This window comes from Octopus bimaculoides, chromosome 2 (assembly GCF_046866305.1).
Source record: "Octopus bimaculoides isolate indiv1 chromosome 2, ASM4686630v1, whole genome shotgun sequence".
NCBI classification, from domain to species: domain Eukaryota; kingdom Metazoa; phylum Mollusca; class Cephalopoda; order Octopoda; family Octopodidae; genus Octopus; species Octopus bimaculoides.
In genome coordinates, this window is record NC_142929.1 from 71,070,106 (window position 1) to 71,082,844 (window position 12,739).

Genomic DNA, 12,739 nt, shown 5'->3' on the forward strand with positions numbered 1-12,739 from the left:
TACATGGCTCGCACAGCTCTCACTAACCATTCTTCTATCCCAAGTTTCCTCATTGACCACCAGATAAGGGATCGGGGGGACCCTGTCAAAGGCTTTCTCCATGTCAACGAAAGCCAGGTACAGAGGTTTATCCATAGCTAGGTATTTCTCCTGCAACTGTCTCACTAGAAATAAGGCATCAGTAGTGCTTTTACCTGGCACGAACCCAAACTGCATCTCATCTAAATTGATTCGCTCCCTAATTAGTTGGGCTATGACCCTCTCTGTAACTTTCATAACCTGATCTAACAGCTTGATGCCTCTGTAATTATTTGTATCTAAAGCGTCACCTTTACCTTTGTAGCAGTTGACTATGATGCTGCTACACCAGTCATTGGGTATGACTCCTTCGTGTATCACCTGGTTCGTAATACGGGTGACTAGGCTATAGCGAACACTGCCAGATATTTTGAGCATCTCTGCAGTGATTCCTGATGGGCCAGGGGCTTTCCCGGTCTTCATACTCTTAATTGCTTTATCTACCCTGGTACTATCAACTCGGATAGCTGGTCCCTCTATTGGGTCGACATACGGCAGGCTCTCTTTCTCCCATTCATTCTCTTTATTAAGCAATCTATCGTAGTGGCATCTCCAGACCTCTTTCTTTGCATCCTCATTTAATGCAAGCGTACCATCATCCATGCGAACACATTTCTCTCCTACAACATCACTATTCTCTCTCCTACACTGTCTTGCAACACGAAATACCTCGAGTCTTTGGTCCTCACGGCGCAGAACATTGGCAAATCTTTCCTTATATATATATATATATATATGTATATATGTACATACATACATATATATATATATATATATATATATATATATATATATATATATATATATATATATATATATATATACACACATACATACATACACACACATGCACTAGGCAATGAAGACAAAAGATAACATGGGAGGGACAGGTTTTAACAAATGTATTAGTTTAATGCTTAAAAAAGGAAGAGTCTTGACATTTTGGATGCTAGTTCTTCATCAGAAAAAAAAATAATAAAAACAGTGAGAAGTAGTTGAAAAAAAAAGGTTAGGGCCAGGTGATATTGTATACACTGAAGAGCCTCTTCAGATCTGCATGTATTCTATATACTCTACCTGTACTCTCCTTTGGCCCATTGATATTAACAGCTGTCATTTACTCTCCAGTTTATCTGCCTCTTGCTATCCCTCTCTTCCCTATCCTCTCTAGTGCTTGTGCTATGATAAAATGCACCCAGTGCATTCTCAAATGTGATTGGTGTTTTGGAAGGATATTTGGCCATAAAAATCAAGCCAAAAATGAAGTGTATGAGTGAGAAGTGATCCCCTGTCCCATCTAGGAGTACAGCGATGACCCACCCAACCCACACCACCTTGAAGAGAACCTGTAAAATTAGGACAACTATGATAATTATGATATATACACATATACACACATACGCAGGAGTGGCTGTGTGGTAAGTAGCTTGCTTACCAACCACATGGTTCCGGGTTCAGTCCCAGTGCGTGGCACCTTGGGCAAGTGTCCTCTACTATAGCCTTGGGCCGACCAAAGCCTTGTGAGTGGATTTGGTAGACGGAAACTGAAAGAAGCCCGTCGTATATATGTGTATATATATGTATGTGTGTCTGTGTTTGTCCCCCCCACCATCGCTTGACAACCGATGCTGGTGTGTTTACGTCCCCGTAACTTAGCGGTTCGGCAAAAGAGATCGATAGAATAAGTACTAGGCTTACAAAGAATAAGTCTTGGGGTTGATTTTCTTGACTAATGGCGGTGCTCCAGCATGGCCACAGTTAAATGACTGAAACAAGTAAAAAGAGTAAAAGAGAAAAAGAGTATTCATCATAACAACCAAAAAACGTTTTAGACAGAATAGACACAATTTTGGCAAAATTCCTATTTCAAAATTTCTCAAGTATATGTACTTGATGCTTTTCAGCCAAAGAAACACAAAACAAGACTTCAAATGAGACATGTCCGAAACCAGTTCATGATGCACAAGCCACTTCAAATACTCAAATTTCTTCCAAAAACAATAATTGTGAGTAACGTTTATCTTTTTTTATACTGCTGATATTGTTTAACTTGTCTTGAGGTAAATTAGAGTCAGGTTGCCTATTTTTAGAGTGTAGTCTGGCACCCTATTCATCATCATCATCGTTTAACGTCCGCTTTCCATGCTAGCATGGGTTGGACGATTTGACAGAGGACTGGTGAACCAGATGGCTACACCAGGCTCCAATCTGCTTTTGCAGAGTTTCTACAGCTGGATGCCCTTCCTAACGCCAACCACTCCGAGAGTGTAGTGGGTGCTTTTACGTGCCACCGGTTGAAGGCCAGTCAGGAGGTACTGGCAACGGCCACGCTCAAAATGGTGTCTTTTACGTGCCACCTGCACAGTAGCCAGTCCAGGGGCACTGGCAACGATGTTGCTCAAATGTCTTTACACGTGCCACCGGCACAAGTACCAGGAAGGCGACGCTGGGCACAGGTGCCATCACGATTTTCTTTTGCTTGCCCCAACAGATCTTTGCAAGCCGAGTTTCGTGTCCACTGAAGGAGACGACGTTGGCATGGGTGCCAGTTGTCGAATTTAGTTCGATTTCGATTTCACTTGCCTCAACAGGTGTTCGCAAGCGGAGTTTAGTGTCCAATGAAGGAAAGGTATGCATAAGTGGGCTGGCTACACCCCTGGCAGAGGCCTATTATTATTAAATATTGTAGCCTATTGTTAGAGAGTACGGTAGACTATTATAAAATGTTGTAGTCTATTGTTAGAGATTAGGGCAATATATTTAACAATTTCCATCATATTATTGATTTCAAATTTTAGCACAAGGCCGGCAGTTATGGGGGAGGCAACTAATATTTATTTTATCAACCACCACTTCCATTTCCATCATAATACTGGTGCTTATTTCTTCTAGTAATGTAAAGAAAACCCTTGTAGTATATGAACTTACAGTATAGGCGCAGGAGTGGCTGCGTGGTAAGTAGCTTGCTTACCAACCACATAGTTCTGGGTTCATTCCCACTGCATGGCACCTTGGGCAAGTGTCTTCTACTATAGCCTCGGGCTGACCAAAGCCTTGTGAGTGGATTTGGTAGACGGAAACTGAAAGAAGCCCGTCGTATATATATGTGTATGTATATATATATATATATATATATATATATATATATATATATATATATATATATGTATGTGTGTGTATATGTTTGTGTCTGTGTTTGTCCCCCCAACATCGCTTGACAACCGATGCTGGTGTGTTTACGTCCCCGTAACTTAGTGGTTCGGCAAAAGAGATCGATAGAATAAGTACTAGGCTTGCAAAGAATAAGTCCTGGGGTCGATTTGCTCGACTAAAAGGCGATACTCCAGCATGGCCACAGTCAAATGACTGAAACAAGTAAAAGAGTGAAAGAGAGTACAGAAAATACCTAAAGGCATTTAGTCCATTGATGTATTGGTTCTTTCAACTTAATAACATTTATAATAATTGATTTAAATGTGGTGTCTTTAATAGCAACACATTGACATTCAGTGACCTCTCTTGACTGGATGAGAAGCAGGTTGAGACAGAAATCATAATAAGCTACATAAGATAGTAGTATTGCTACTATAGTAAAATATTCTGTACAGTCTGTAAAGTGGTTGATGATAAGCAGAGCATTCAACCATGAAAACTTGCCAGAAATGCAATGTGTAAGCAAAACTTGGTATTTGACTTGTTTAGGAGGGCAGTAACTCCAAATACAAACTGACTTCGACTGTGATGACCCATCTACCCCATTTCAGCATGAGAAAAGTGGATGTAAAATGATGATGATGATGTTGATGATAATCATAATAATCATAAAATTACTTCCCAGTCATTACCATTTGATTCTGATAAAATAAAACCATAGTGAAAGCGCATGGCTCAGTGGTTAGAGCGTTGGGCTTACAATCATGTGGTTGTGAGTTTGATTCCTGGACCGGGTTGTGTGTGTGATGTTCTTGAACAAGACACTTTGTTTCACATTGCTCTAGTTCACTCAGCTGTAGAAATGAGTTGCAATGTCTGTAGTGCCAAATTGTATCAGCCTTTGCCTTTCCCTTGAACAACATTGGTGGTGTGGAGAGGGGAGACTGGTATGCATAGGTGACTGCTGGTCTTCCACAAACAACCTTACTTGAATCTGTGCTTCAGAGGGGAATTTCTAGGTGCAATCTCATGGTCATTTGTAACTGAAGAGGGTCTCACAAAATCATAGATGCACATCTTGTAAATATCATGCATAGGAATTCAACAACCTAGTGTCATTTAACATCACTTAAATGCAGTTAGTGTACATTGCTCTAGAAAATATTACCACCTGTATATTTAATTGTTGGTTTCATTTCAAGCACATTTCTTTATGCTGTGCTCATTTCTTGCAATTTTCCAGTGTGAAAATAAATGTTATTTATTATTTGCACAAGTTGTTGTGCTGTCACATCACCAAAAGTTGGACTTTGGGATTCACTTGTACAATATTACTGGAAATAGATGTTGTTTCCTTTCTAGGTTTTCTTGCTGCCTAAAAATATTCTCTGCCTGTAATATAGACACAGGCATGGCTGTGTGGCTAAGAAGCTTGCTTTGAAGACATGTTGTCTTGAGTTCAGTCTTATTCCGTGGCACATTGGGCAAGTGCCTTCTGGTAGAACTCCAGGCCAACTAAAGCCTTGTGAATGGATTTTGGAGGCAGAAACTAAAAGAAGCATGTTTTATTTATTTGTGTGTGTTTACCCTTCTTTTGACATCATGTAATATTGTAAACAAACATCACTGTCATACAAGCAGGGTTGTTTATTTTGAGTTTTCTATGAAAAACATGTCTGACAATGAGGAAATATTATTACCTTGTTTGGAAACAGGTGAGGATTGAGTATTTGAAAGGTATCCAGTAGTAGAAAATCTAGCTCAGCAATATTTTGTCTGTTCCTTGCAAGCATGATGATGATGATGATGATAACTATTAGAATAGGAAGAACATTTAGTAAGTGAGAGGTGTCAGTGGTTCCAACCTACAAAATATTGCGAATATGCTAACAAATTAAAATCATCATCATCATTTAATGTCCACTTTCCATGCTGGCATGGGTTAGACAGTTTGACTGGAGCTGATGATTCGGAGAGCTGCACCAAGTTCCAGTCTGATTTAGCATGGTTTCTACAGCTGGATGCCCTTCCTAATGCCAACCACTCCAGGAATGTAATGGGTGCTTTTATGTGCCACCAGCATGGGTGCTATTTACATGACACTGACAATGACCATGACTACAATTCACAGGTGCATGCCATTTACATGGCACCAGCAATGACTATGATGCACCAGTGTCATTTACATGGCACCAGCAACAGCCATGACAATTCATGGGTGCCATTTGCATGGCACCAGCAACGGCTACAACTCAAGGGTGCCATTTACATGGCACCGGTAACAACTATAACTCACAGGTGCCATTTACACTGCGAGTGACCATGATTCCTGAGTGTCAATGAACATGGCACCATCGATAATCACAACTACTATGCACAGGTGTCATTTGCATGGTACTTGCATCGACCACAACAATTCACAGGTGCCATTTACATGGTACCATCAATAACCATGACTACGATGCACCAGTGACATTTACATGGCACCAGCAGCGACCATAACAATTCATGGGTGCCATTTGCGTGGCACCAGCAACAACTACAACTCAAGGATGCCATTTGCATGGCATCGGAAACAACTACAACTCACGTGTGCCATTTATGGGTACCATTTATACTGCTAATGACCATGATTCCCGAGTGTCAATGAACATGGCACAGTCTATGATCACAACTACTATGCACTCGCATTGACCATGACAATTCACAGGTGCTATTTATATGGTACCATCAATAACCATGACTATGATGCATGGGTGTCATTTACATGGCACTGGCAACGATCATGACTATAATGTGCAGGTGCCATTTACATGACACCGGCACGGCCACAACTACAATTTCGCTTGGCCTGATGAGTCTTATCCCACACAGCATATTGCCAGAGCTCTCGATCACTTGTCATCACCTCTGTGAGGCCCAACATTCAAAGATCATGCTTCACCACCTTGTCCCATGTCTTTCTGGGTCTTCCTCTTCCATAGATTAAAACTCTTCCACAGGTGGAATTAAAAATTTTGAATGCAGCAGAAGCATCTAAGTTTATTATTATTATTTTTATTAATGATTATGCAGGTGGGCGTGCCATTTATTCACCTCTTAAGAAAGATGGCTGCTTGTCTCCCTCTATCATAAATTCTTTGTTCCTCCAGTCTGTACCCTGCTCAGTTGAAATGTCTTATCTTGTGGGTACTTTGCAATCTCACCAGTGTTTGTGCCACGTAAAAAGTACTCAGCACACTCTAAAGTGGTTGGCATTAGGAAGGGCTATCCAGCTGTAGAAACCATTTGAAAACAGATACAGAACTTGGCAGAGCCCTCTGGCTTGTCTTTTCTAGTTAAACTGTCCAACCCGTTCCATGACAGCATGAAAAAAAAACAAAACAAAGGATGTTAAATGATGATGATGATGATTAATATTGGGAGGAATGTTGTTTAATTTGATCTTGATCTCTCTCTGAATGTTATTACAGCACCATCATCATTGTCATCAACATCAACAATTGTATCATCATCAGCAAAAGCAGTCCCAGCAAAAACAACAACAACAACAACAACAACAGTAGTTGAAAAGAGCTCCAAGGGTAACAGCGAAAGTTCTTCCCAACCACATGTAGTTATTCCTGCTCAATTCCACCATTTCACATTCTCAATTGACCTCACCAGTATTGCTGGCAATCAGATTACAAATATCAGACTGGTTTTTTTACGGTAAGTTTACTTTACTTTCAGCTGTTTGTGTTTGAAAGACAAGGGGGAAAGAATGTGGGGCTAGGCTACAGGAAGTGAATCCTGTGAATTCCATCTGGCCTGTGGAATCATGGAAAAGTGGACATTAAAATGATGATGATGATGATGTATCTTCTTTTGTCCTCTTTTACTTGTTGTAGTCGTTGGACTGGGCCATGTTGGGGCACCACCCTGAAGGGTTTTAGTCAAACAAACTGGCTCCAGTACTTATTTTTCTTTTTAAGACTGGTCTCTCTTGCCAAATCACTAAGTTTTGTGGCTGTAAACAAACCAATACTGGTTATCAAGTAGTGATGAGGAGACAAACACACCTGTGCATACACATGCACACACACACACACACACGGAATTTCTGTCTACCAAATTCACTCACAAAGCATTGGTCAGTGCAGGGCTATTGTAGATCATATTTGCCCAAGGTGCCATGCAGTAAGATTGAACCCGAAACCATGTGGTTGCAAAGCAGGCTTCTTAACCACCCAGCCATGCCTGCACCTACATATATGTGTGTGTGTGTGTACATATATAATTAGTCTAACAAGAAAGCATGTGTTCTTCTGATAATATCAAAACTGAATGAGAACCCAACTAGAGACAAAATCATAATTGATTGTTTGATCCAAGACACATCAAGCCAAGTGAAATTGTAGTTGTGGCCAATGCCAGTGACATGTGAAAGATATCTGTGCCAGTGGCACATAAAAGACACCTGTGCCGGTGACACGTAAAAGACACCCAGTACACTCTGTGGAGTGATTGGCATTAGCTGTAGAAATCAAACCAAAACAGACTGGAGCCTGGTGCAGCTCTCCAGCTTACTGACCCTAGTCAAACTGTCTTACCCATGCCAGCATGGAAAACAGATGCTAAGTGATTATGATGAGATAAATGCTAGAAATATTACATTATATTGCATTAATTCATTTCTATGTTGTATAGTGTTTTGTATGAAATAATTTCTATACTTTCTATTTGCAGTTATGTATATCCTTTCTTTGGAAGTGCTGCTCCAATTCTTACTCACCCACCTGTAAAAATATCCAAAGGAACGGAAGTGTTTCTTCCACACTCCTTTTGTGCCTTCGATTTTGCTTCCATGACTGACCAGCTTCATGAAACATTTCTCAGGTAAATAACTCGCTTTCTAAATGTCTTAAAAGCACCCAGTACACGCTGTAAAGTGGTTGGCATTAGGAAGGGCATCCAGCCATAGAATCCAAGCCAAATCAGACTGGGACCTGGTGCAGCTCTTCTGTTTGCCAGCTCTGGTCAAACCACCCAACCCATGCCAGCATGGAAAATGGACGTTGAAGGATGATGATGATGGCTGTGTGGTTAAGAACCTTGCTTATCAACCACATTGTTTTGGGTGGGTTCACTCCTGCTCTACAGTACCTTTGTTAAGTGTCTTCTATGGGCCATCAAAAGCTTTGAGAGTGATTTGGTTGACAGAAGCTGAAAGAAACTTTGTGTGTGTGTGTGTGTGTGGAGGTGTGCTTGAATGTGTGCTTGTTTCTCCTTGTCTTGATATAACGTAATAGTTGTAAATGTGCATTATGATCATTCAGAGTCCTTCATTTCCAATCTTCTGTGAAAATATGTCTGGACCATAGAGAAATATTACCTTGCTTGGAAACAAGTTTGGCAAAAGGAAGGGCATTTGGCCATTAGAAAACCTACCTCAATAAACTCTGTCCAACCTATGCAAGCATGGAAAAGTGGACTTTAAAACAAGAGAAACACAGATTGGGATATTATTCTTGTGATAATATGGGAATTTTGAGAACATTGCTAATATTTGTCTTTTATCCCAGTTGCACTTTATAGAATTTTAAGGTGCACATTGTAAATTCCAGACATTTAGTAATTGTTACAGTATCTTTTTTACATTTCTTGTTCTCTTTTTTTAATACCTTGAGCTTTTCTTTTTTCAATTTGTAGTGTACCACTTTTTGTTGAAGTCTGGGAGAGAGATCGGAACCTTTCGAAAGATGTTTTGCTTGGAATATGTCGTTTGCCGTTAGCAAAAATATTGACTGCTGAGAAAACTAGGATTGTTGTAAGTGATTGACGTTTGAACAGTATTGACCTTAAAGATTGTAGAAAAAATATAATAGTAAATTATATATGTATGTTCAATGGTATTTAACACATTTGTGTACACTTGAATGCAGGAAGACCTTTTGCTATGGAAATAGTCTCAGGAGAAATTTTTTCATCTCAGACAATATGTGTAAAAACATATTGGGCTATGAATAACATCTTTGAATTGTTGGACACAAGCTTTTGCTTTGTTATAATGTTATCAGCCACAAATACTGAATTCATCTTTCAAAGCCTTATCAGAAGAATATTATACTCTACCACCACCACCACCACCACCACCACCACCACAATCACTATGATGGTGATGGACATCATCACCACTATCATCATCTCCTTTACTATCATTTTTGCTAACACATGACCATCACCTATCAGTACTACCATCACAACAACCACTATTATCATAACTATCATCATTATCTTCTTCATCATGTGTTCATCATTCCATGCTCAAATAAGTTGATTGTGTTTGTAGTATAGCATAACACTGCTTGTCTCCATCTTGTGTTTTCTCCTTTTGTAAGGCCAGCATCCTAAGATCCAACTGTAGCCCTTCTCCTTCTGTCTTCCTATAACACTGTATCCTCTGTTAGCACACATTACTTTTTCCATGCAACTGATGTTTGTTCTTTTGTATTATTGGCTAATATTAGTGCAGTCACCTTTCCTGTATTCATCATAGAATGACTAAACATTCATTACATTAACCTCTAACTCCATCTCGAACCACCTGTCACTCTGCTCTCACACTCCAATGAACTTTTTCACCCATCCTTCCTGATCCTCAGTCTCTATTCTCTCTTATGTGGAGGCGCAATGGCCCAGTGGTTAGGGCAGCGGACTCATGGTTTTGATTCCCAGACCGAACGTTGTGAGTGTTTATTGAATGAAAACTCCGACAGGAGGTGGTGGTGAACCCTGCTGTACTCTTTCACCACAACTTTCTCTCACTCTTACTTCCTGTTTCTGTTGTGCCTGTAATTCAAAGGGTCAGCCTTGTCACACTGTGTCACGCTGAATATCCCCGAGAACTACATTAAGGGTACACGTGTCTGTGGAGTGCTCAGCCACTTGCATGTTAATTTCGCGAGCAGGCTGTTCCGTTGATCAGATCAACTGGAACCCTCGACGTCGTAAGCGACGGAGTGCCAACAACAACAACAATTCTCTCTTATACTCACCTTCCTGTACCTTCAGAGTATGCTTTGACACCTTGTCCTCAACATCTTTATCTTCTTTCCAGCTACTCCCATACAATGCAAGGTAGCCATGTTTCTTTTCTATAGCAAGGCACCTGTACCTGTACCCCTATCATACTTTAGCCTCTCAACACTAAACATAAAACCATCCCTTCTACTACAGCCTCATTCAGTTGAAGGGTCTTTTTCTTTCTCTTGCAAGTTACTTGATGGCTTCATTAGTGTAGGTGTTAGAAAAACTAGCACCCAATACACTCTGTAAATTGGTTGGCATTAGGAAGGGTATCCAGCAATGGAAACCATACCAAAGCAGACACTGGAGCTCAACATAGTCTTCTAGTTCATTGGATCCTGTGAAATTGTCCAACTTTTGCCACCATTGAGGATAACTGAAATGACTAGCCTCTCTTTTGACCTTTTGTATTCTGCTTTTGATGCAAATTACCATTGCCCATCCAACAAATCATACTAAATAAATTTCTTTCAGTTTTAGAAGATCTTTGGCATTTACTGTTGAAATCATACAGTTTTTTTCACATGCTTGATCCAGTTTACTCTTTATGCAAAAGAGAACCCCTTATTATTATTATTAGTAGTAAACTGTCTATGTGTGTATATATATATGTGTGTGTATATACATATATTTATATATATGTGTGTATGTGTGTGTGTGTGTATATATATATATATATATATATATATATACACACACACACACATACACACATATATATACACACACACATGCACACATATATATATACACACACACACACACACACACACATGATTTCTAAGGTTTAGCCAAATATTCTTTGTCTATACATTTATTTCGGTATCCTGACTGGCCTTCGTGCGGGTGACACGTAAAAGCACCCACTACACTCTCTGAGTGGTTGGCGTTAGGAAGGGCATCCAGCTGTAGAAACTCTGCCAAATCAGATTGGAGCCTGGTGTAGCCATCTGGTTTCACCAGTCCTCAGTCAAATCGTCCAACCCATGCTAGCATGGAAAGCAGACGTTAAATGACGACAACGACGATACTCTCACCTTCTCTCAAATGACAGTGATTTTAATTATGTGATTTTAATTTATTATCCTCAGGATTCATCAAATGGCAATGGCTGGAGACAAGTGCACAAAGATACCCTTGCAGTGTTTTCAGCGGATGAGTAAGTTTATAAGTTTATTGCCAAAGTGTTTTTCATCCTTTAGCCTTTCCTCTATTAATTATAGCAAAGACTTGACACATCAGTTACAGTAAAAAACATGAATGTATAAATTAAAGTAAAGACATTGATATATCAAATCATCATCGTCATCGACATCATTTTAACGTCCATTTTTCCATGCTTGCATGGGTCAGATGAAATTTGTTGAGGTAAGTTTTCTACAGCTAGATGCCCTTCCTGTTGCCATCCTTCACCTGTTTCCGAGCAAGATAATATTTTCCCATGGAAGATTGGAAACGGACACTGTTTGAGTGGCAGTGACATTTGTTTGCTGCCCTCATGCAACGTCAAGACAAGGACACATTAAAACGTACACACATTTACCTACATAGATACCTACATACATACACACACACATATACCTACATACATACACACACACACGCACGCACGCATATACCTACATATATATATATAAGACATTTGAGCGAGTTCGTTGCCAGTACCGCTGGACTGGCTCCTGTGCAGGTGGCACATAAAATACACCATTTCGAGCGTGGCCGTTGCCAGTACCTCCTGATTGGCCTTTGTGCTGGCGGCACATAAAAGCACCCACTACACTCTCTGAGTGATTGGCGTTAGGAAGGGCATCCAGCTGTAGAAACTCTGCCAAATCAGATTGGAGCCTGGTGTAGCCATCTGGTTTTACCAGTCCTCAGTCAAATCGTCCAACCCATGCTAGCATGGAAAGCAGACGTTAAACAATGATGATGATGATATATATATATATATATATATATATATATATATATATATATATATATATATATATATATATATATATATGTATGTGTTCAACCCATACAAGCATGGAAAAGTGGATGTTAAAATGATGATATATGATGGGCTTCTTCCAAGTTCAGTATACCACATCCAATCTCAAGGCTTTGATTGTCCTGGTGCTATAGTAGAAGATACTAATCCAAGGTGTCCTGCATCCAAAGTGGTACTGAACCTGAAACTATTTGCTTGGGAAACAAGCTTCTTAACTAAACAGCCACATCTGCACCTATTAAACCAAGCCTACATCCGTTAAATGGTCTGTTGAGGAGTCTTGTCCTGTAAGTTATTTGGTGACCTCACTGCTGCTGGTACTACATAAAAAGCACCCAGTGCACTCTGTAAAGTGGTTCATGTTAAGCAAGGACATCCAGCCAAAACAGCCAGCAGAATTTGGTACGGTGTTCTGACTTGTCAGTTACTGTCAAATCGTCCTACTCA

The 12,739-nt window shown here is 40.0% G+C and overlaps 1 protein-coding gene across 2 annotated transcripts in view; it reads left to right on the plus strand.

Annotated features, from left to right (window-relative positions):
- LOC106875327 (centrosomal protein of 120 kDa) overlaps positions 1-12,739 on the plus strand; it is a 48,310-nt gene that overhangs the window by 17,541 nt on the left and 18,030 nt on the right. The window contains exons 9-13 of one of the 2 annotated variants that reach the window (XM_089346980.1): positions 1,983-2,084; positions 6,705-6,942; positions 7,960-8,109; positions 8,923-9,040; positions 11,391-11,458. In XM_089346980.1, coding sequence (XP_089203106.1) covers positions 1,983-2,084; positions 6,705-6,942; positions 7,960-8,109; positions 8,923-9,040; positions 11,391-11,458 — 676 coding nt within the window. The remainder of the gene's footprint in view (positions 1-1,982; positions 2,085-6,704; positions 6,943-7,959; positions 8,110-8,922; positions 9,041-11,390; positions 11,459-12,739) is intronic. The other variant, XM_089346981.1, reaches the window with a different exon arrangement.